The sequence below is a fragment of the Myodes glareolus genome, chromosome 10 (assembly GCF_982192425.1).
Source record: "Myodes glareolus chromosome 10, mMyoGla1.1, whole genome shotgun sequence".
NCBI lineage: Eukaryota > Metazoa > Chordata > Mammalia > Rodentia > Cricetidae > Myodes > Myodes glareolus.
In genome coordinates, this window is record NC_142035.1 from 14017700 (window position 1) to 14042869 (window position 25170).

General features: G+C 49.2%; 1 protein-coding gene across 2 annotated transcripts; it reads right to left on the reverse strand.

Moving 5' to 3' along the window:
* Positions 1-344: 344 nt before the first annotated feature.
* Cd40 (CD40 molecule) lies at positions 345-14387 on the reverse strand. 2 transcript variants are annotated; one of them, XM_048441062.3, is made up of 9 exons: positions 14271-14387; positions 9095-9173; positions 8670-8795; positions 8270-8416; positions 7796-7889; positions 4482-4543; positions 1867-1956; positions 1715-1746; positions 345-907 (listed from the first exon to the last, which is right to left on the reverse strand). In XM_048441062.3, exons 1-9 carry the CDS (start codon positions 14319-14321, stop codon positions 713-715), a joined length of 876 nt encoding a protein of 291 aa, XP_048297019.1. In that variant the 5' UTR covers positions 14322-14387; the 3' UTR covers positions 345-712. The 2 variants fall into 2 exon arrangements, with proteins under 2 accessions (XP_048297019.1, XP_048297018.1); XM_048441061.3 differs by having other exon boundaries at positions 1855-1956.
* Positions 14388-25170: the final 10783 nt, after the last annotated feature.

Here is a 25170-nt window from a genome sequence, read left to right on the forward strand (position 1 = left end):
CCTTGAATTCACTCTGAATTTAAGACTGGCTTTGAACTTCTGGTCCTCCTGCCTCCTCCTCTTCCTCCTGAGTGCTGGAATTACAAGCATGTAATCTTGGGGTATGCATATACATGAATGCATGGACAGGTACCGCAGAATGCCTGTGCAGGTCAAATGTCAACCCTCTGGACTTGGTTAGCTCCTTTTACCAAAATCAGGTAACCAGGCTTTGTTGGCAAGCACCTTTACCCACAAAAGCCATCTCACCTGCCCGGGTATGTGTTTTAAAAGCCGTTTTTCTATCCATCATTCCACTACCTACTTTTTTTTTTGTCCCACCTGCTAGTACTTCTGAGATCCTGTTGTATAAATACATTACAGATTTATTTAGCCAGTCCCCTGCTGGTGGGCAATCAGGTTTCTTCTAACAACACAAGCCACAGAGCCAGAGACTCTGGTGTCCACTGACTCCTTACAGAGAAAGTCAGCATAGTACATTTCTGGATCCTGCATTGCTGCAATTGTCTATGGATATCGCTGTCATCCGCTGGCCTGTGGACCCCTGATGCCCAGGCTTTCCCTCCATCTTCAGAAGCAAGTCGAGGGATGGGATGGCAGTGAGCAGGCTTGACAGTTAACTGCACTGGGCTGCGTCTTTGCTCCTTTCAAATCTCAAACGTCAGCAGTCATCCGAGCCAGGCCCTTGTCCATGTGCCCCAGCTCCAGAATATCAAACCAGGTGCTTCAAGTCCACGCTCTCCGTCAGCTGTCTCTCCTGCACTGAGATGCGGCTCTCCTTGCCATCCTCCTGTGCGACAGGCTGACACCCATGCAATGTCTCCTGCACTGGAGCAGCAGTATTGTGACCAGGATAATAGTCCGTCGTCTCCACAGGTCCTTGCTGTCCATGATCAGGGGATAAGGCCTGGGGAGCCAGGGTGTGCAATCCAAGATCATCCCTAGCCACAGCCATCCTGCCCCTGAGGAGGGGAATCCTCCCTCAAGTCCCTTCCCCTTGTGTGTGTGTGGGGGGGGGGGGGGAGTATCAAAGCTGATTTCTTGAATACCTTCTGCCCCCTGCTGGACATAAGAAATTTGGCAGGAAACTTCCAGAGCCAGAGCCAGTCAGTGGAAGAAGCTGCCCCTTTGGTTTCACCTACTGGCCCCTTAAGGCGGGACTCCCCTATGTTCAATGAGGGAGGAAAGCATGGGCCAGGATTACTCTGCCAATGGTGCCCAGTTCCTCCCAGTGGAGAAGTGACTGGGTTGGAGGAAGAAATGAAGAAGGGTAAGAGTAACTGACTGTTACCTTACTGGACCCAGGGACAGACCCTGAGCCTGTTTTCCTCTGTGTGGTTGGGGAGGGGTTTGGGGGGTGTACATGCACATGTGGAGTGTGGTGTTGGGTGTATGTGTACACACCCATATATGCACTAATGGAGGTCAGAGGTCAACGTCACGCTCAATCTTATTTGCTGAGTCAGGGTTTCTTTCTAAACCTGGAGTACCTCATGTCAGCTAGACTGGCTGGCTAGCAGGCTCCACATGCCCACTTCCCCTGCCAGCACTGACATCACAGGCTGTTTTCATGGACATTGGGTCCAACTTCAGGTTCCTGTCCTTGTGTAGCAAGCACTTTGCCCACTAAGCAGTAGCCTGTCTCCCTGCATGGTGAGCTTCCCTACCGGCCCACTATCTCTCTTCCAGCTTCTCTCCCTCCAGGATAGCTTACCTTGTCATCCTCTGGTTCCTTGACCCTCTTTTCTAGAAAGAAAAAGAAGAGGTGGGGCATTGGGAGGGCAGGTTGGGATCAAGCACTGGCTGGTTCTGCAGGGCTGAGTCCTCCCTCCCTCCCTCCCTCCCTTTCCCCACCTGGGCACTCACTGATACAGAAAGACATCACCACGAAGATGGTGAGGAGGATGGCCATCACAATGGGAATGACCAGTAGGGCTCGCATCCGGGGCTGCAAACCTGGAGAGAAAGACCTGAGTGGAGCCACTGGCCAGTGTGCCCACTCCTCGTCAAAAGCCTCTGCATCCTCTAGCATCTGGACCTCCTGAAGTCAGAGCTTCAGGAGCCATTAGGGGACCTTTCCAAATGCTTTGTGGTATTTGCCGATGTTTATGAATTGAGAGATTCATACTTTAGGGGGTATAGTGTATGTGGGTCTGATATATATATGTAGGTGTGTGCATGTGGACACATTCAGAGACCAGAGGAGTATGCAGGTGTCCTGCTCTGTCACATGTCACCTTCTGCTACTGAGACAGAGTCTCTCACTGAGCCTGGAGCTAGTCTGGCAACCAACAAGTTACTTTTGTTACTGAGAAGTAATTCTCCTTCTCAGTCCCGCCCCCTCCATAGCACTGGGGTCAGTCACTTGTGACTACGCCGAGCTCATGCTTGCACGATAAACACACTTACCTTTAAGTCATCACTCTTGAGCTTGGGAGATTCCAGGTGGGAGGACCAGGCCCCAGTGAGCCAACTTCCTACCTGGCACCAGCTGCATGGCGAAGGGAAAGCCCAACTGCCTGCCTGTTTCTCACACCCCCTGCTCTGTTCCCCGTGCTGCGGCTGTTCAACTCTAGTGTCTACATTGTTAACATCTACTAGGGAAGTGTGCAGCAGGGAGGTACTGTATCTCTTGTGTCTACATTGCAACAAATTCAAGGCAACAAATAAAAAAAACCCAAAGGCAGGTGGCCTCAGAGGCAAGGGGTGGCAACCACTTCCCCACAAAAAAATTCAATCATCAAGGTTAGGTACTCTTTGAGACAGGGTCTCACTAAACGGCTCAGGCTGGCCTTAAACTTGGTGTTCTCATGCATGCGCGATGCCCCTGAGTGCTGGGACTGCAGGCCTGGATCACCACACCCACCTGGTAGGTAGGGAGGAACACCAGTAGAACAAACACTGGCCCATAGGTGGCTACCTGGCTTTTAAATAAACTCGTATTGGAGCTGGGCGGTGGTGGCGCACTCCTTTAATCCCAGCACTTGGGAGGCAGAGGCAGGCAGCGGATCTCTGTGAGTTTAAGGCCAACCTGGTCTACAAAGCTAGTTCCAGGAGGGTTGTTACACAGAGAAACCCTGTCTCGAAAAACTAATAATAATAATTAATAATAATGATAATAATACTCGTATTGGAACCAGGGCCAAAATTAGGATGATGTAGGCAAGGTCCTGCAGCTGGCAAGGCAGCTCCTACTTGATTTTAAAATTTGCTCTTTTGTTCATCACAGGTTTTCTGTTTTTACATTTATTTTTATTTTTTCTAGTATTATATCAAAGTGGTTTTTCTCTCTTGCTTGTTGTCCTTTTGCAATAGTTTGTTACATGTTACATATGAGCTCAAGTGCTTTTCTCACTCCATTCCAGGAGAACAAAGTCAATCTTGAGAAAAAGCAAAGGGACTGTATTTTTAATTCCCTTTTCTTTTTGGCACTGGGGATCTAACTTAGGATCTCAAACATACTAGACTACTGTGGGGGTCTAACCCAGGACCTCACACATGCTAGACTACTGTGAGGGTCTAACCCAGGACCTCACACATGCTAGACTACTGTGAGGGTTTAACCCAGGACCTCACACATGCTAGACTACTGTGAGGGTCTAACCCAGGACCTCACAAATGCTAGACTACTGTGAGGGTCTAACCCAAAACCTCACACATGCTAGATGAGTGTGAGGGTCTAACCCAAAACCTCACACATGCTAAACTACTGTGGGGGTCTAACCCAGGACCTCACACATGCTAGATGAGTGTGGGGGTCTAACCCAGGACCTCACACATGCTAGATGAGTGTGGGGGTCTAACCCAGGACCTCACACATGCTAGACTAGTGTGATGGTCTAACCCAGGACCTCTCACATGAGAGACAAGTATGGGAACCTGGGTTGTCAGGCTTGCACGACAGGAACTTAGCTTCCTGAGCCATCTCAGTAGCCCTCTTTCCACTTTCTATGTCAAGACAGTGCCTTCCCAAGCAGCCCAGGCTAGCCTTGAACTGGCAAAGTTCTTGTCTCACTTTCCTGAGGCGCTGTGTTGTCAGGCCCGCTCACCAGCCCTGGCGCTCTTGCCCCTCTCTTTCCTCACTCACGCAGTAACAGCCTCCCTGTTGTCTGAGTTTGTGATCCAAGCAGCTGGTGGAGCTTCTCAGCCTAGCACCCAAACCGAGGCTAACAGGCGACAGAGTCACACAGTGTGGCCACACCTCAAGTGCGGGGCAGCAGAACAACATTCACCATTTCCAAGTGGCAAAATTCCACACCAGGCACTCACACCACATGAGTAAGGGAGGGGCTGCCATCAACCCATTTCACAGTCGAAGAAACTGAGGCTCACACAGGGAATGTGACGCCTCATCCAGCTCCCAAGACTGGAGCTGAAGTACTATTCCCCAAACTGCCTCTGGCTCTCACTCCTACCCCAGTGTTCCTATGTTTCTTGATCTCCCCCTTCAGTCCGCCCTTCCCAGTCTCCCCTGGACTCACCACAGATAACATCAGTCTGATTCGTCCCTTCCTGTATAACCGCCATCTTTTCGGCCTCACAGCTGCACAAAGACACAAATGTACACATGTATGTGCATGCACACACGCACGCAGGGAGGGAGGGTGGGAGAGAGTGGGAGGGAGAGACAGAGAGAGAGTGTGAGACAGAGAGAGAACAGGGATCCCCAACCATAGGACTTCCGAGTCCAGGGGAGTTGGCCAGAGAGGGCAAGTCTATGTTCGCAGAGCATGTGACTTACAGTACAGCATCCTGAGTTGGTCCTTAAGGGAAGGGATGGGAACACAGGAGAGGGAGGGAAGGTCACTGCCCACATCAAAGGAGGGATAACCAAACTGAGGGCTTTGTTCAAAGGCAAGACCCTCAAGGCAGGAACGGGAGGAGATGATTGGCCTACAGTGGGGCTTCTCAATCTCAGCACCCAAAGGTGTTTTGCACTGGGAAATGTCCCAAGCTTTCTAGAATATTTAACAGTGTCTCAGTCTCCGCCAGCTAAGTGCCAGGAACAGCCCCCTAGGCAATGATGGCATCCGAAAGATGGACCAGAAGTAGCCAATGACCCACAGAGAACAAAACTGGTCCCTGTTCAGAAGCTCTGGTGTAAGGGCCTTCGGGGAAGAGTTCACTATGAAGGCACTGAAGAAAGTGAAAGTTGGAGCTGGCTAGGCAGGACTAGTGTGTCAGGAGGGAGTCAAGTGGGTGGCACTTGTGATGGCGTGCTCCAGGCAGGACAGTTCCAGGCAGCTCAAGAGTGTCCTTGCCACCCAGGCAGACGACCTAACTAGAAAGAACTGTCCCCAGACCACACATGAAGGAGACTTTGCAGAGGAAGTGTCCCCAGACCACTCCTGAAGGAGGTGTTGCAGAGGAACTGCCCCCAGGCCATGGAGGAGGCCTTGTGGGGAGTATGGCCAGTCAGGGGTGGGACAGGAGTGGAGATGTGAGATATGGGATGGGTGTTCCTGGGAGAAGTGGACAGAGAGGGACGTGCCATAGGAAAAGCCAGAAGCAGAGGAAGGGGAACTTCAGAGAAAGCACATGCTTTAGCTGTGTGTGAGAAAAACACTCAGCACCTTCATCTGAAGCCTCCAGAGAAGAGGGGCATTCCAGCTCCAGATAGGAAGTTGAGGGTCCCACACATGCTGAGGCAGTGTAGGGGATCCCCAAAGGAAGGTCAGAAGGGCCCCAAAAGGTACAAAGCTGAAACAGCAGCACACACCAACTAAGTGGGGCAGTGTGGTGGGGGCACATTGGACTCCGATACAGGAGCCTATGATCAGCCAGTACCCACAGTGAATGCTGGTGAGTGCCTGCTTGCAGATGGCACCAGCTGGTGAGTGCCTGCTTGCAGATGGCACCATTCCAAATGCAGGAGAGGTAGGGCGGGGCCGGAGGGGGGCTACAACTCTCTATTTATGAAGTTGTTAGGGGCTGGGCAGTGGTGGCATGTGCCTTTAACCCCAGCACTCGGGAGGCAGAGGCAGGCAGATCACTGAGCTCGAGGCCAGCCTGGTCTACAAAGCAAGTTCCAGAAAAGCTAGGACTGTTACACAGAGAAATCCTGTCTTGAAAAAGAAAAAAGAAAAAGTAGTAGTAGTAGTAGTAGTAGTAGTAGTTGTTGTTGTTGTTGTTGTTGTTGTTGTTAGATCAGGCAGTGGTGGTGCACACCTTTAATCCCAGCACTCAGGAGGCAGAGGCAGGTAGCTCTCTGTCTGTGAGTTTGAGGTCAGCCTGGTCTACAAAGCAAGTTTCAGGACAGCCAGAGCTATTACACAGAGAAACCCTGCCTCAAAAAAAGAAAAAAGAAAAAGAAAAAGTTTGTTAGCCTTTGGGAACTGTAAACGAGGCATAGATGGTCAACCACAACTTGTATAAGATGTCCTGGGAAGCATATGTGTCAAGGTGTTTCCTTGGTTACTAGCAGATTCTCTGGGAAGGAGTACTGAGGACACAGCCTGCAGGAGGCGTTTGCCCGTTTAAAAAGATAGTGGGGCATGTAGTTAAGTGTCCTGCCAGGCAGGAGACTTTGAAGCAAAAGAATAAACTGTGCTCCGGGGTGCAAATGCAGGGTGCAAGGTGTGAGGGAAGAGTTAAGGGACCACAGCTAGACCCTAGTCCAACACCAAAGTGTCAGGGCTTCCTCCCAGAGGCAGCGGAGAGCCACGGAGTGCTTTAAATCATGAAGCACCCTGATCCAAAGGGGCTACAGATGCTCACAATGGCAATATAATACAGAATCAGCCAAGGGGGGCACCAGAGGCAGGGAGCCTGTGAGGGGACGATGCCATCACCACACCACAGTGATGAGGCCCAAGTTGACCGCACTAGAGGGTAAGGAGGTGGACTCCCAAGACGCCCATACCAGGCGTATGGACCTGACTGAAGTGGAGGGGAAGTGAGGGTGGGCGGCTCACTGTGCCTGCCTGGAGCCAGAATCTGCCTCTCCCTTGGGGTTTGGCTAGGGGCCCACTCTGGATATACAGAGTCGGAGGTGTTGGTGAAGCACCACATTCAGGAATGGCACTTGACCATCTGGGACCCAAACGACAGATCCAGGGAGAGATGGAACCATAGACATAGATAAGAGAAGCCCAGGAGAGCCGGAAAACATGATTGGGGAGAAAAGAACCCAGACAAAGTAACAGAAAAGCAATGAAGACTCAAAAAGGGCTAGGGAGATCAATAACTCAGTGAGGAAAGTACTTGCCCTGTGAACAAAAGTTCGATCCTTAGAGCCCACATTAAAAAAAAAAAAAAATCCAGACTTGGTGGCATGTGGTTGTAATCCCAGTGTTGGGGAGGAGACGGAGGGTCCCGGGGACTCTGGCCAGGCAGCCTAGTCTACTTGGCAAGTTCCAGGCCAGTGAGAGACTGTCTCCAAACAAAAGAAAAAGGTGAACAATGCCTGAGGACAATACCCCAGGTTGATAGGTATCACACACGCATGCACACATGTGCACACGTAAATATGAATGCATTTAAATGCACACAGGAGTGCATGCACATACACATGCGCACACACACATGCACACACCAAGAAATCAGAAGAACTGGCAAGGAACAGAAGAGAAGAGAAGGGGGTGTCATGGCGCCTCAAGAAGAGAGACTTCAAGAAGTTAGAGAAATCAACAGATTCTATTAACCAATCAGAGCAGGCAAGGAAAAGAAAAATGCAGGAAGTATCCCTTAGACCAGCTACAAGGTCACTTTCACAAGTGAGTGTGGCCATGGAGGAGGGGACTGAAGGGCACGCGGACCCACACCACTTTTGGTTAAGGAGAGGGAACTCTTATACCTTGTCCAAGGATGACACTTTTCAGAAGGTGATGACACACCAGAGAAGAAGCCAGCTGGGCAGAGTTCACACACAGTGTCGGCTGTCCCTGTGGCTGGGAATGTATGGGGAGAATGGATCAACAATCTCAATGGGCCACAGAGTGTGAGTCCCAAGGGAGCCAGCAGACCCGCAGGGCAGGAAAGAACACTTGCCTTCAGCTCCTTGCCCCACTGCAGTGGTGTGTTCCCCCCCATGCCTCCCACCAAGGCTGCAATCCAAATCCAGCAGGGGTCTCCTCCCCCTTCCCCAGGAAGTTGCCCATAGCCAAGACCAGAATGCAAAAGATTCCATTTCCTGTTAACGGGAGGGAAGATGCCAGTTCGGGGTGGGAGTGTCTCTACCCCCTCAGCCTCTGAGGACCAAAGGCCGACTGCTGAGCCCCCAGTTCTTCCCTCCCACCCACAGAGCTGTTTCCCCAGGCAGGCCACTTACCCATCTGCTTAACTCCAAAGCCGGGGCCACAGGACGTGTGCGACACACATCTCACACACTCCTTGCTGGTGCAGTGTTGACCTTCCTTACAGACACAAATGGTGTCTGTATCTGAGGTACCCTCCTTCTCCACCTGGAGCCCGTCATCTGAGCAGAGATGAGAGGGAAGAATGGGAACCCCGCCCCGACAGCACCAAGAACCCCACTTCTCACATTGTCTCCTGTTTTCTTACACCCTCTTCCTACCACAGACTGCGATCACCTAACTTATTCAGCGGCCCAAACTCAACCCAGACTTCCACCAGTTGGCACAGACCCGGGCTACTGAAGTCATAGGGATGCCACTGTTAGGAATATTAACCCAGTTCTCGAGTGCACCTCCCCAAGCAGCCCGACGCACTAGATTCACAGTGTGTGTGCTGGTAACACCGCGTTTCTTTGTTCCACTTGTCCATAAATTCGCCTGAGCCACACAGGAGGCACTGGGTCTTGACGAGAGCCGAGCAGTGCTCCTCCAGTCTCTTTCCTGGGGAGGAAATGGGGAGGAAATGAGGCAGCTCAGGCCAGTCCTGTGAATCAGACCCTGTCACTAATCAGGTGAGCCAGGACCTGGGGGAAGGGAGCTTGGAATGGGCATCTCAGACCCTACACGAGTGGGGAAAATAGAAGACCCAGGGCAGCCTGGGGCATTCTGGCATCAAGGAAAGAGCAGGGGGCATGAGTCATTTTCAGGTTTGAGTTCACGGTTCATACATGGGGTCGGCATCTGCCAGCAAACCAAGAAGGAAGGGTCTCGGGGTGGGGCTGGAGAGGCTGTCATCTCACCTGGCGGGCACAAGTCACAGCACTGGTCATTGAAGAGGTACTGTTTGTCACCACATGTAGAACACTGTCCTAGATGGACCTAAAAACAGAAGTGTGTAACCGGAAGGGATCTTTGACAGGCATGTTGAAAGTTAGTCAAGGCACAGACTGTGGCAGATATGGAAACCCAAAGCAGAAAAGAAAGCCCCCACAGTATGAGGCATATTTGACTTTTTACTATATTGCCAAGTGGTGTGATTATTAAAAAAAAAAAATCCAGAGAGTCATTCTGCTATCTTACAAAGCAAGAACTCAGAACTCTGTAACCCAAATAGATCTACTTGACTCCTCAGTGCTCCGAAAGACCCAGCAGCAAGGGAGCACTCGAGCACTTCCTGGGGTCCAAGGCTGCCGGCTCCAGCTGGCCTCAGCCCTTCTCCTTCTAAGCACCACCATGGTCTCTGTCCCCAGCTCCACACCATCTGAGGTCAGGATAAGAATCATTCTACGGAGGGCAACACTGAGCAGCAACCGGGCTGAGACACTGCGGGCAAGTGCCCTCAGCGGTCAGAAGAGTGAATCAGATACTCTTCAGAGCTAGACTTGCAGGTGGTTGTGAGCTGCCTAGCATGGGTGCTAGGAACCTAACTCCGGTCCTCTGCAAGGGCCACACATGCTCTTAACTGCTGAGCCATCCCCCCAGCCTGTATGTGTGTTCCTTAAAGTCAGGCTAGATTTTAGGGTCCCACGGGGACAGAATTCAAAGCTCTCAGCATGTCCCCTCTTCACTCACTGTTTCAATCTCACCATTTCTGGGGTGACTGGGTGCCACCCATGCTATGAACGGCGTCTTACTAATTTAAACTTCTCCTTAACTGTAAATCTACTGTTGCCTTGAGAGAACAGCCAGTATCACTTCCTATAAATTAAAAGAAACCCTAAAAATACACTCAACAGACTCTCAACAAGATTAGTAAACCTCAGCTCCTGGCTGTACTCGCCTAGAGCCTCTCCCTGGGCCTCTCTTGATTCTAGTTTTAAAAGGCGGATTAGCAAAGGCATTAACTAGCCAGGTGTGGTGGTGCAGGCCTTTAAAGTCAGGCAGAGGCAGGTGGATCTCTGTGAGTTCAAGGCCAGCCTAGTCTACAAAGCACGATCCAGGACAGCCAAGGCTACACAGAGAAACCCTGTCTCAAAAACAAACAAAAAACAAAACAGAAAAGAAAGGGAGGGAGGGAGGGAAGGATGAAGGGAAGGAGGGAGGGAAGACACTTATGACCTGAGTTCAATCCCTAAGACCCACATAGTAGGAAAGATTGGTTCCCATAAATTGTCCTCTGACCTCCACACAGACCCTGTGGTACTCAAGCACATGTGCATACATATATACATACATACATAAATACATACATACGTATGTGTAATTAAAATTCATTTTTTAAAAGTGTGAAAGATTTTTTTAAAGAACTGTACAGTGAGGCTGTGTTTTGGTGTGTGTGCACACACACGGTGCCGTTTGGGACTTGACACACGCACTTGCCACAGTTCAAGCGTGTGGAGGTCAGGGTACAATGTTGGTGTCAGTCCTCACCTTCCACCTGTTTAAAACAGGGTCTCTTTGCTGTTCTCGGTGGCATATGCCCAGATAGCTGGCCTGAGAACTTCGGGGGACTCTGCTTCTTCGTTGTAGGAGCATTAGGACTGCAGGCTTCTACCACATACATCTCACATGGGTTTCAGGGATGAACTTGGGTCCTCCGGCTGCCATGGCAACTGCTCCAGCCACTGAGCTTTCTCCCTGGTCTGGTACTTGGGGACTTATGTGAGTTTTTTTTTAAAGATTTTAATTTTTTAGATTTATTTATTATATTTTATGTGTATGAGTGTTTAGCCTGCACTGGTGTGTGCCTGGTGCCCTTGGAAGCCAGAAGAGAACACTGGATCCCCTGGAACTGGTGCCAAGGACGGCTGTGAGCCATCCTGTAGGTGCTGGAGAGCTGAACCTGGGTCCTGTGCAGAAGCAACAAGTGCTCCAAACATCTCTCCAGCCAAAAGATTTGTTTTATTTTGATTATAAGTAGATATGAGTGCCTATATCTGGTTATGTGCAGGTGTGTGGGCAGGTGCCCTCAGAGGACAGCAGAGCAAATCGGAAACTCCTTGGAGCCAGAGTTGCAGCTTCAGCTCCAGTATGGGAGCTGGGAAACTAACCCCAGTCCTCCACCGGGGCTGCACATGCTCCTGACTGCTGAGCCAGCCCTCCAGCCCTTATGTGCATTCCTTAAAGTCAGGCTACACTTTACAAACAACCATGGCTAGGGTTGTAGGGCACCCACCTTTGAGGATGAGATGAATCATTTTGCAACATAAGCTAATTCTCCTGCTTTTCTGAGGCTGTGTTTCCTCATCATTAAAGGTTTTTTTTTATTATTTTATTTATGTCCCAGCCCAGGGTGGGTGCTAAGAACTGAACTTGACTGCGTTTGCTCTAACCCCACTAAGCTATCTCTCTAGCCCTGTTTTATAACCTTTAAAATGGAATTACAACACCTGCCCTGGAGGTTGGGTGGAGAATGTGATGGCCTGGCAGTCCACTGTGGTGTGTGCTCACAGAACAGCTTTAAGCAGCGCACACAGATGAGCGTCTGGGTACCCCGCACCCTGGCAACTGACTGGCTGTCCAGGAGTCAGCTGATGGGTTGCTCTAATTCAACCCGGGTATCTGAGCAAATCACGTAATGAAATGCAGCCGAAAGCTCCTCCAGCCACACTGCATCCCCAGGCAGCACCTCAGCCGACTTCCCACCCTACTTCCAGAGCAGTGAGGGTCCTCGATAGGGCCTTTGAGAAAGTGAAAGAGACAACTTTCCTCTGACGCCAGCCCCAGTTTCTAGTCCTCCAAAACACTGGTCCTTCCCCCAAAGTTCTCAGGGCCACAGCTTGGGACCCCTCGCCCTGTGAGTGTCAAGGTCAGAAGTCAGGCAGATATGGATTCATATCCATGTCGAGAGATTTTGGACGAACCTCTTCCCCTTCCTGAGCCTCATTTTGGTCATCTGGGTAACAGAGGAGTTGGGAGAAGTCAAATGGAGGCCAGGCCGTATGCAATCTCTCTCCCAGCCCTGTGCACAGAAAGACCTCGCTAAATAGCACTTGCTATTTCTGCCGGGGCCCGGCCCCTATCTGGAGCCCAGATTGTGGCTCACAAGGGCAGAGTTTTACCTTGGGTGGTCCAGACTACCCTTCATCACACCTTGGTTTCTTCCTCCATTCCTCCCAAAAGACCCTCATCCTCTTCTCACCCACTCCACCCTCCTCCTACATCCGGTCTCCCTAAGAGCCATTGCTCAGGGCAGTGGTTCTCACCCTTCCTGACGCAGCGACCCGCTAATACAGTTCCTCATGTTGTGGTGACTCCTAACCATAACATTATTTTCGCTGCTACTTCATAAATATAATTTTGCTACTGTTATGAATTACACTACTGTTATGTAGTGTAAATACCTGTTTTCCAATGGTCTTAGGCGACCCCTGTGAAAGGGTTGAGACCCACAGGTTGAGAACCACCGGCTTAGCATGTAACTAAAAGCTTATAAGGAAGCTTCCTCATTTCCTCTCCTCTCCTGCTGCAGACTCTGACAGTTACCCTTGCCCAGGCCACATGTCAGAATCTACAGCCCTCTGCTGGGGATGTAGCTCAGTTCATACAATGTCTGCCCAGCACGCATTAAGCCCTAGGTTCCATTCTAAGAGCCACATAAAACTGACCATGACGATGCACGCCTGTAGTCCCAGCCCTACACAGAAATTCAAGGGCAGGAGAGATGGCTCAGCGATTAAAGTGCTTGCCACATAAATGTGTGGACCACTGCTCAGGTCTCCAGAAACACATGAAAATGCCAGGTATTTGTAGTGGCCGCCCTGTAACTCCAGTCTCACAGAGCAAAGACAGGGGATTCCCAAAGCAAGCTCGTTAGTGAGACTTGTCATGTGGGGAGCTCTGGATTTGATTGAGACCCTGCCTCAATGAGTAAGGTGTCCGAGAATGACTCATGATACCAGCTTCATGCCCCATGTGCAAGAACACACACATACCTGACAATTGTATACATACATACAAACCACACACACACACACACACACACACACACAATGCAGGAAAAAAAGGAAAAAAATTAAAAGTTATCCTCAATTACACAGCGAATTTGAAGCCAACCTGGGTTAACTGAGATTCTCACTCAACTCATGATTGATAGTATGTGCTTAGGGCACTAAGGGTTCCAGCTGCAGAAAGCCAGGCCTGTAACATGACACCTGCCCACGTGGGCAATTTGAAGTCAGCTGGAACACCTAAGTCCCGGTCTCCAAGCAAGAAGACTCTACAGTGCTGGAAAACATGGGGAGCCCAGCCAGAGGGGCGGGGATGAGACTCAGGTGGTCAGGGGATTCCCAGCCTCTAGAATGAGGAACTGCAGAAATACATTTAAACCAAAAGTGAATCAAGCTCTGGCTTCTGAAAATCCCGGCGATGTGCTTGGCTGGGTCTGAGCCATTCTGGTGCCCAGAGAAACAGAGGCTGGTCTCGTCATCCTGTCTTGGGTTCCACAGCTATTTCCCTCCTCTGAGGGTATCTCCTACGCCATCTTAAGTTCAAGAGGCAGTGGCACCAACTTGGGGATTCCTCCTGGATTAGCTTAGTTATGGTAGGGCGTGGTGGGTGTTAAATCGCCTCTTACCAAGAAAATACCCAAGGTTTTGTTCTCACAAGATGCCCTGGAAGTAAGTGGGTCCAATTAGCAGGGAGAAGATAACCACTGTGGCAGGCATCTATCCACAAAGGGAAAGTGACAGGAAGCAAGCCAGACCCACCCCTTCCCCTAGCCAGGCTATCTTCCTGTGCACTCCAAACCCTTTCCAGTCTCCTGAGCCCAGACTTGGATTGGATAAAGTTGTCCAGGCACCGCTGTGTAAGCATGCCCTCCCTAAGCTTTCCCTGTGGACTATGCGGAACAGAACCCCAACCTTCTGGGAGGTGAAAGGGGTAGCCCACCTTATTCTACAGTCAAGACCGCCCTGCTCGCCCCTCGCCGCCTTTCCCCCTCCCAGACCAGCTAGGAAGATCTTCTTCCCCAAGTCTTGTCTTTTCTTTCCATCGCCCACTCTCAAATCCCTTGGGGTCGGGACAGAAGCCACTCACCGCAGTCAACAAGCAGCCCCAGAGCACGCACTGCCAAGGCAAAGACACCATAGCGGATTCGAGCGGCCAATTCACAGAGCTTAGGGTGGTGCCTCCTAGTAACACCAAAGTCGCGGCCGGGGGCCCCCCCGCCCAGGAAGGGGGCGGGGTCTTCGGACACCAATAGGGCCTCTGGCTAGTGATGAACAGGGATTTCCCCAGGACCTTCCCAAGAGTCTGATTCCCCCGGGAGTTTAAGGGACGGACCAGCACCTAAGCTGCAGGAGGAAGCATGGTCCCAAGGGTACCCCTTTCTCCACAACCCGGGACCCCAAGAGCCACCTATAGCAGAGCTAGGAACCCTCCTGGTTTGCAAGGAGCAGAGGGGAGAAGGATTCCTATAGGGGCTGGGGGTGGGAAGCTCCATGGGTTACCCACAGTTCCCCTAATACCTCCGGGAATCTCCGCAGAACCGAAAGCGTCCCCTATCGGGACAGAGAGGTCTAAGAAAGTCCCCAGCATCGCCGCAAACCCAGAAAACGGAAAAGACCGCTTTGGAGAGCCGGGAAGTAATTCAAGGAAATGAGTTCCCTACTCAGTTTCTCTTTCTTGAGAAGGAAATTCCCACGTGTAGGGGCAGAGCCCCATCCTCCCAGCCATGTACGCCACCTACGTGTCTCTGGCGTCTCTCCCATCCCAGCTCCATCCGGAGTCTGGAGACGGGTATGTACTGGGTGAACCAGCCTTTCGTAGGATTCCAGGACCCCTCCTATTCCTCCGCTAACTTTGGTGGGGTGTGCTCGGGAGCAAGGATCCGAACTCTGGCCCTCATGCTTGTGTAGCAGGCACTTTACCCCGGGGTCATCGCCCCAGCCCGCCCACTATTCATCATAGTCTCTCCTGCTCCTCCTCCTCCCTCCTTCTTTTCTCCTCCTCCCCCATGTCCTCATGAAATATATGGGGGTCAGAGGACAACTTAGGGGAGTTAGTTGTCTCCTTCCACCATGTGAGACCCATATCTCAAACTTAGGCTTCATAGGCAGTGCCTTTACCCTACACCCTCCACTACCACCGCTATTTCTGAACCAAGGTCAGCATTCTATTCTGCAGCTAGGGTGGCCTGGGTTCTGGTCCAAGCTTTGGGCCTGACGTACTGAGTTCACTTGAGCAGCGATTTCCCCCTCTTCTCTTTCCAAAGAACTTGAACTAGATGGTGCTTGGGATGTTGATCCTCCCCACGCTGAATGTCCAGGCCATGCTGAGAGACCAGGCTGCAAAGAAAAAGGAAGGTGGGATGGGGAAGGAAAGGAAAGGTATGGTACATTAACCCCAGCCCTGGGGACTGTCTTGCTTACTGTTCTATTGCTGTGAAGAGACCATACAAACCAAGGCAACTCTTAGAAAAGAAAGCATTTAATTTGGGGACTTGCTTGCAGTTTCAGAGGGTTCGTCCATGACCATCATGGTGGGAAGCAGACAGGCATGACCCTGGAGCGGTAGCTGAGAGCTTTACCTCCTGATCCATAGGCAGCAGGTGGCAGGCAGGGTGGTCTGGGCCTGGCATTGGCTTTTGACATCTCAAAGCCCACAGTGATACATCCCCTCCAACAAGGCCACCCCTCCTAATCTTCCCAAACAGTTCCATTAACTGGGGACCGAGCATTAAAACATACGAGCCTATGGGGGCCATTCTTGATGAAACCACCACAGGCCTTTTGCTACAAAAACACAGTAATAGCTTCGTTTATCTTCATGCTAGACTTAGGAGTCCCAGAAGAAGTTACCTTTGGGAGGAGCACAGGCCAGCACAGGCTGAGGAGCATGCCTGGAGGCCGGGCTCTGCTGCTGTCTTCTCCCTCTGGAACCCGTCCTGTCTCTGTCACCTCTGCCACTGTCCTATCTCAGGGTGAGTATGTGAACAGGTTGTCACTTCTCTCTCGGGAGCAGCACCCATCACAAAGAAGATGACAAAGAGGGCACAACTCTGGAAGCCTCAAGGCTGACCTCAAACCACAGTGGCCCCTTTGGGTAGAAAGGATGGCTATCGGGCTGGAGAGATGGCTCAGAGGTTAAGAGCATTGCCTGCTCTTCCAAAGGTCCTGAGTTCAATTCCCAGCAACCACATGGTGGCTCACAACCATCTGTAATGGGGTCTGGTGCCCTCTTCTGGCCTGCAGGCATACACACAGACAGAATATTGTATACATAATAAATAAATAAATATTTTTAAAAAAAAAGAAAGAAAGGATGGCGATCACATACAAAAAGGCCAGAAGCACTCAAATCAGGGCCCTGCAGTCTCCATTAAAGACACCCAAAGACACCCAGGGTGAAGAGAAAATTAAACTATCTTTTTCTCTTCATTCCCTTCGGAAGACAAGCCCGGTTTTCATTTCTGTGAATGGGGGCATTACTAGAAACTTCGGCTATTGCTTATTCCTTATTTGCTTGATTCCAAAATTGGGCCCTTCACAAAACTGCCTGGGGAAAGCCAGTACACAGAATTAAAACATTAATTATATTATATAAAACATATCATAGCGGCAATTAAAGCATCTTAAATTAATGTGTGAAAGAATAAATAGTAGCCTTCATGTTGCCCCATGGGGTGCAGACCAGACAAGATAAAGGGAAGATATTTCGGTTCACACACATCCCAAGGAGATGCTGGTGCTGAGGCCTAGAGAAAGAACAGAATTGTGTTGGGCTGAGAAAGGCAAGAGGAGGGAGACGGGTGGTGAGATGCTTCCAGGGGGGGTGGCAATGCCAGCATCTCATCAAGGGAAGGGTCCAGCAATAGAGGTAGGACAAGGGGTGCTGGAAAGAACAGTGATCCAAGATTTGGGAATACTGGAGGAAATGGCCTTCGTGAGGAGCAGGGGAAGAGTGAATGGCTGAGGAGCATGTGTGGAGGTCAGAGGAGTCGGCAGCATCGGTATCCAAAGACCCAGCTCTATTCCTGTCTTTTACTGAAAAATGTCCCTCCTCATCAGCTAATAGGTGTCCTTTTTTGTTCCCTTTCCTACATAGTATACTGTACTTACATGTACATGTATGTGTGTGTGTGTGGTAAAAAGGGATATAAAGCTAATGGGTTTTTTTTCAAGTTTTAACTCTGTTATGCATTTGTCAGGGTTTGTGTGGTGAATAAGTGCATAAAATATAATTAATAGTGAAAGTATAAAATCCAGTGTGAAGCTGCATGACTTCAGAATGGCTCTTCTAACTGTATAGATGATGTTCATGGAGATGTGTAGACTCTGGGTCTGATTAATCTCACTACATGATGCCTTTTCTTTATTTGCAAGTTCATAACAATAAAGTTTTATTTTAAAAGAGAATATTAGCCATAGTGGCACATGCCTTGACTCCCAGCACTCGGGAAGCAGAGGCAGGTGGATTTCTGGATTTTTGTGGTCTACATAGTGAGCTCTAGAACAACCAAGAGCTACATAGTGGAACCCTGTCTCAAGAATTAATTAAAAATATCCCAGCTGGTATGCAAATCTGATTGTGCTCCCCAAGGTTTGCAGAGACTCCCCAGGACCATCACCTTCTAGTTTACAGGGGTACACATCCCTTGGCTTCCGAGTCTGCATCGCTAACCAGACCTCCACTTCATTCCCCACTCGTCCTACACTGTCACCTCCACCCGACAATACCTTCCCCTTACCTGCTTTCGTCTCAGTCTTCGGTGCTGGAGTTCAGTGCACCTCCTCTGGGAGTTCGTGTGTGTGTGTGTGTGTGTGTGTGTGTGTGTGTGTGTGTCCTCCTTTCCCCCTCCCCCCACCCCCACCACCAATAACCCACCCACCTCCCCTAGCTCGCTCTCCTAGTCCCACAGCCAGTTTAGTTGCCCAAGTGAAACTCAGCCCCACCATGCTGTACTTCAATTATTCTGTCTATTTGTGGAACCAGTGTGTTGAGGCGGCTCGACTCCGTGGGGCACGATAATGAAGCTCTCGCCCTAATCTCTGCCTCCAGCCATGCTCAGCCGAACTTCCCTTTTCTGTCCCTTAATGACATTTTGGGCAGATTGCATTCCTCTCGGATCACTTTCTGTTGTTAAAACCCCCATCCTTTGACGCTTTATTCACAAACTCAATTTAAATCTCATCTCATCTTCCCTGCTCATCCAAGGATTGACTTGAGCCAGAAAAAAAAAAAAATCTTGTCAGCTAGAAATAAAAAGCAGGGGAGGAGAAAGGGCTGACTGGGAGATGCACCCTGGTGCCTTCCCTGGGTTGAAATGGGAAAGAGGAAGCAGGAGAGGGCAGAAATGCCCCTGGTGGAGTGTCTGGCCTTTGCAAAGTGTCTCTCCCCGCTGCTTGACCCCTTGTCTGCAGTGGCCAAGTGGTGGCTTCCCGAGGGACACTGAGTAATTTTCATGGTTTCCCCCCAGACAGTTCTCTGATGGACGTTCAGCTCAGAGTTTAGCTTTTCTCTCTGGCCCTGCTACCTCCTGGAGGCTACAGAGAAGTCAGTCTACTTAGATCCTGACTACTGTGGTGTTCACTTGGCCCACAGGAACATTTTATCTGGGGTAGCTGCTCTGCCATGTGATTTCTGCCCGGATAGGCACTGACCACTACCAGGAAGACCTCATGAGAGACAGCATCCCACATCCCCTTCCTACAGGCACCCTCAGCCTCCACAAGGCCCTTTGAGTCTCCTTCACCTCACTACTTCTACTGCACACCCTGCTGTAATTGATAGAACAAAATACTTCCCCTGCCTGGGATTGTTAGTTAAAGTGGGCAACCGGGGTTGTGGAGAGTGGGTATAGAGTTAGCTATGCCTCTTTTAGTAAAGCCATTGGGGAGATCTGGCTCCCCACAACACAGACCCTTTTGGCTCTGCCAGCTGATTTCTAGTGGAACTTCCACTCCATAACCTTTATAATGGCCATGCCTCACATCTGACTTGATTTCTAGAGAGAAAGGGATCAATGTTTTAGTCATTGCCTTAGTTAGAGTTCCTACCGCTGTGATGAAACAGCAGGACCAAAAGCAACTTGGGGAGGAAAGGGTTTATTTGGCTTAAACTTCCACATCACTGTTCATCATCAAAGGAAGCCAGGACAGGACCTCAAAATGGAGTTGGAACCTGGAGGCAGGAGCTGATGCGGAAGTCATGGAGGGGTGCTGCTTATTAGATTGCTCCCCATGGCTTATTCAGTCGGCTTTCTTAAAGAACCCAGGACTACCCCATCAATCCCTAATTAAGAAGATGCCCTACAGGCTTGCCTACAGCCCCATCATGTGGAAGTAGTTTTTAAATTAAGGTTCCCTCCTCTCAAACGGCTTTAGCTTGTGTCAAGTTGACATAAAACTATCAAACACAGTCATCTTCTGTTGCCCATCCAGAGCACGGGCCCACGCTGGGTGCTCATCAAGCACTCACTGAGTAAATGTAAAGCAGTTAAGTAACAAGTCTGAAGGAATCCATCAGGACCTCCCTGCTTGGGCCCCACACTGGCTGCATGCCTGCCCATCTCTACTAGATGACTGGGTTCTCTGGCTGGGATTCCCAGACCTAACTGTGTCCCCCAGATATTTCCCTAGAACTCAGCAGACTTGAGCTGGGATTTGTCAAAAGGAACTAAAACACTTAGGAAAGAACACAGTGAGAAATCTGGAAAACCCGAGAGTCAACGAAACCAAAGGGTGCTTCGGCCAAGAGTCGTCAGGATTTGGCTAATATGCCTTGCTGGTCTGGCTGATTCTGATCCCCTCCCCCCAGACATAGGAACACAGCACTGAGCCCCAGCAGCCTTCTGGAACTGGGGTGTCTGGAATAAGAGATGGATTTGGTGGTAGAAGAGGTGACTCAAGATTTCCTGTTATGATCTCAAGGTCTTCTACATCCTGGCTTCTGCCGGCCTCCCCCTCTGATGCCCACTCACTAGGAACCTCCAGCCATCAAGCAGACTTTGTTCCTACCTCAGATCCCTGTCTGTGCACCCCACACACACACATCATCATCATCATCATCATCATCTGTGACCTCTTCCCCAGTCAGATCTAAGACAGACGGTGTCTCCAAGGGAGGTCTATTTTGAGACCCTCATCTGAAAGGGAGTTCCTTCCACTGTCCAGCCCCTCTTACTCCCCATGCTGTCCTCATGAAGTTAGACAGAAGAGAATGTTACTGGAAGGATGCTGGGCAGGAAGGCTGAAGAACCAGACTCAGCCCAGGACCCCAGGAGGTAGACTATGAAGGGAGAAGCTCTTACAGCCATCCTGTGCTAGCCAGTTCCCAAGACAGTCCCGGGATGCCACCACCTGTTCTTCACACCCACGCTGGGTCCCCTTCCTCGGTGTACCAACAGAAACTAGTGACTCACAGGGTGTCACAAGGAGTTCAGAACATAAAACCCTGAGGTGAGGCTGGAAAGGGATCAGTCAGTGGCATATTTGCCCCCAGAGCGTGAGGACTTGAGTTCAGATCCCAACACACATGTGAAAAAACAGGTGAAAGTCAGGCATGGTGACATATGTCTTTAATCCTATCACTGGGGAGGTAGAGGTAAGTGGATCTCTGTGAATTCTAGGCCAGCCAGGACTACATAGCTAGAGCCTGTATCAAAATAATCAAAGAAACAAACAAAACAATACGAACAAGACAGTGTGTGTGTCTATAATACCAGTGTTTGGGAACCAGAGGCAGGAGACTCCCTGGGGCTTGCTGGCTAATCTAGACAGATCAGGTTCAGAGAGAAAGCCTGTCTCAGAAAAATAAGATACAGGGCTGACAAGATGGTTTAGTGGTTAAAGGTGCTTGCTGCCATGCCCGACAACATGAGTTCGAGTCCCAGGACCCATACAGTGGAAGGAGAGAACCAGCTCTCAAAAGTTGCCTCTAAACTCCACACACATGTAGCGACACTCTTGCTTGAGCATATGCAACAAATAAATACACAGATACATAAATGTAGTAACAAAGAATAAGGCCCAGAGTGATTGAGAGAGATACCCAAGATACATGATTCTGAATCTTGTACAGCAATATTTTGTACTGATGAACACTCGATTCTAGGGTTACAGACACTACCACATCTAGCTTTTTATGTGACTGGGGTATATCCAAAGCTGCATGCCCAACATGTTACCCACTGAGCCATCTCCCCCAGGCCAGAATCATGCATTTTGATTCTCCAATGCCCCTGCAGAACATATTAGGTCTTTAGTGACTATTTATTTAATGTCTATTTATTTATATTAAATAGACATTTCACATATATATGAAATGTTGCAGACCAAAAGTAATCCATTGTCCTGTTCCAAAATTCAATCAATATTTTCATTTGTACATTTGTATTCACAGTGTAGTCTTAGCCTGTTGATATCTTGGGAGTTCTCTCTCCCAAGGAAAGCATGAATCCCCGTTTTACATTTTTCCTGTATTATCATGCTGTTAACACTGTTCCTATGATATTTTTATAAGACTTTTGATTATGTGTGTCTGTGTATGATATGCGCTCATGTGCAGTGCCTGTGCAGACCAGCAGAGGACACTGGATCCCCTGGGGCTGGAGTTATAGGTGGCTGTGAGCACCCTGACATGGGTGCTGGGAACCACACTTGGGTCTCCTCCGAGCAGTATGTGCTGATAACTACTGAACCATCTCTCTAGCCCCACAGTTTGCTTTATCTAGCTCTGCCGTCCCCCTCCTCATGACATCCCATTAGGTACCATTCTACATGTTAAAGAATGTATTTGCTCTTTTCCTAAGCAGAAGATTCTATCATTTTATGAAACCACTTCCCACTAAATAATGGATCACAGAAATCATTCTGAGTCAGTAGACACAGATCTGCCGCTCCTGTTTGAAATAATTGTGTGATAGTCTGTATGGCAAACTTGTCTATCTGATTCAGCTGCTCTGCCATGGACTAGCTTCCAGGTTTCCACTTCTGCAGCGGGCACTGAGCAGCAGAGGTCCTTGATCATGCATGCTTGGGTGCTTATTCTCTGATATCCACAGAACAGGGTTCTAGAAGAAACCTTCTATATGTAGAAAGTGCAAACAAATATTTTCAAAATGCTTTGCAAGAAAAAAATGGAAAAAATCATATTTAAGAAGCTTTGGACCGCCGGATGTGGTTACTCACACCTTTAGTCCCAGCAATCCAGAGGCAGAGGCAAGCAGGTCTCCCTGAGCTCAAGGCCAGCCCGGTGTACATAACCATTCCAGGACAGTCAGAGTTATATAATAATCCTCTGTCGCAAATAAAACAAAAGATACTTTTAAGAAACAACCTTGGAGCCAGGAGGTGGTGGTGCACACTTTAATCCCAGTACTAGGGGGGCAGAGATAGGTGGATCTCTGTGAGTTTGAGGCCAGCCTGGTCTACAAAGTGAGTTCCAGGACAGCTAAGTCTACACAGAGAAACCCTGTCTCGAAAAACAAAAACAAAAACAAGAAATAAACCTTGAACTCTCGTACTAAATGTTATCATTCATATAATATTTGTTAACTTGATGTATAACAGATATTGTTTCTTTAATTCACATTTCTCAAAAATTATATTTCTCCATTATTAATAAAAAGAATTGTGATTGTAGGGTTTGAGCCTTAGGGCCTCAGGACACGTCCTCAGTCTCCTTCCCATAGTGAAGCAGTTACTCAGGCTGGCCTGGAACTCATTCTGGAGCCCAGGAAGATCTTGACCTCATGATTCTGAAGAGCTGGGGTTACAGTTCTGCACCACCAGGCCCAGAGAAGGTGAGTTCTTATGTTTTATCAAATGTTTATCAGCCACGTGAACTTCCTTATCAATGAACTAAGCATCCTTTTCCAGATAGTTGTCATTCAGTCTCAATCATTAATTCAATCAACCAGGGCACTGAGCCCTGTGGGTCACGTGTTAGGGTTATAGTATTGAACTAGACAAGTCCCATTGCTAATGAGTTCTTTGTATGTAATGGATATTAACCTTCTCCTCTGGCGTTCATGTCAAACATCAGCTCAGATGTCTAATTGTGCCTCTGGGCGTTCCCACAGGCATGTTCTGGCAGACCATACCCATCTTAGTTTCTTGTTACAGGGTGTTAAATAGTACTGGGCTCTAGGCATAAAGAAGTGTCCAACAACCCACCGTGTGGCACCTTACAGGCCCCCACCCTCAGGTCCTCCATCCACAGTGACCACTCTTCACCGTATCTTGAGCATCTGTGACCACTTGTTCTGAGGCCATTAATGGCTTCAAAAACATCTTCAGCTAATTCTGCATCGGAGCAGAACAGAAGTGCCAGCATTAAATGTCCCTGGAAACAGTCTTCCACCATTGGCAGAGTTATAAGCCAGTGCCCTAAGTCCCTCAGCCCCTCAGGTAGGATGGCGAAGGGGTAGTAGATTCTGCATCATCATCCAGTCAGGATGAACCCCCAGTTCCCTATGATGTGAGCTGCTCATTGGCTCCCTTCCTGGAAGCACTTCCTCTGGATGTTTTACTTGCTCAACTTCCTTTGCAGCTTTCTGGCATCATCTCTATCGTGTGACAAAGCTTTTCCCAGGGAGATGTGACACACATGTCTACTTCTCTGACAACAGACCAAGGTGCAGATACTACCGAAGTCCAACTTGGTAAACCATGAGTTTTATTAAGATTACTTACAGAAATGTAGGTGATGGTTTACTTAGGGGAGCAGAAATGACTCAAAGACAGCTGCATCACCAAAGCCCACCCCATCATAGGTGACAGCTCACAAAAGTTGAGAACCTGGAACACCCTGCATGACCTGGAGGCAGCTCAACAGCTGGGGCCCTTTCAGGGTGACTCAGCTGGTTGAAACCTCTCGGTCTTCATGGCTTTTCTTCTTTTGAGTCTTTAAAGCTCAGCTTTGAGAAGGACTCAGCTTTTCTTGTAGACTGGGGAGGGGAGCGGAGTTCATCTAGAGAATGAATCTGGTCAGTTTCAGGAACTTCCTGAAGCTATTTTGAGTTCTTAAGGAGCTTTCTGGCAGGATGGAATGTTTCCGATACACAACCGCCTCCCACATCAGTGAATGAACTCAGGGTTTTGCCTCACTTTCCAATTTTGAGAGACAGCAGCTAAGATCCTTCCATGACAGGTGAGGAAACATGCCCAAGGAGAGCATGGAGCTGAGAGGCATCACTGTGACCTCTGACCTCAGAGACATGGGTTCAAAACCACAGTGCTACTGACTGTGTGGCCTCATCCTAACCTCTGTTTTCTCCTCTGTGAAGTGAATGACAACATGTATGGCTACTGGAAAGACTGGAGTGTGTATTTTCAGTATCATAATATCTAGCAAAAAATGATATTAACCATTGATACTAATCATTTCAGGGCCTTCGGATAACTCCCCCATGATCGCTGGGCACTTAGTACTCTTATATCCATTTTAGAAGACTCTGTCTGGCTCTCTGGGGACCAGGGATGTTGCAGCCATGGGGTTTCTGTAGTCCTGGAATTTGAAAATTCCTAGGTATATTAATGGGTCAGCCCATCTGTGATAGCAGACATATTCCTATCTGCACCATCCAATATAATAGCTGCTGAGTACCTGGTGAATGTGGACACTACAACTGAGGAGGTGGATGTCTTTGTGCTGTCTGTGTGTGTCTGTCTGTGTGTGTCTATGTTTGTGTGTCTGTTTGTCTGTGTGTTTGTCTGTGTGTCTTGTATGTTTTTGTGCGTATGTGTGTCTGTGCTTGTCTGTGTGTATCTGTGTATGAATGTGTGTGTCTCTGTGTCTGTGTGTGTATGTGTTTGTCTGTGTTTGTGTGTGTCTCTGTGTGTCTGTATGTATGTGTGTCTGTGTAGCTGTGTGTGTATCTGTGTGTGTATGTATATGTGTGTCTCTGTGTCTATGTGTGTGTTTGTCTGTGTCCGTGTGTGTCTCTGTGTGTCTGTATGTATGTGTGTCTCTGTGTGTATGCCCAATCTAGCTC

Coding starts and splice junctions, on each gene's coding strand:
- Cd40 (XM_048441061.3), bottom strand. CDS start 14,321: ATGGTGTCTTTGCCTTGGCAGTGCGTGCTCTGGGGCTGCTTGTTGACT. Junction 4,544..7,795: donor AAGTGTCATCCTTGGACAAG/GTATAAGAGTTC, acceptor GTCTTTGTGCAG/CTGTGAGGCCGAAAAGATGG. Junction 1,957..4,481: donor TCAGACTGATGTTATCTGTG/GTGAGTCCAGGG, acceptor CTTTCTCTCCAG/GTTTGCAGCCCCGGATGCGA.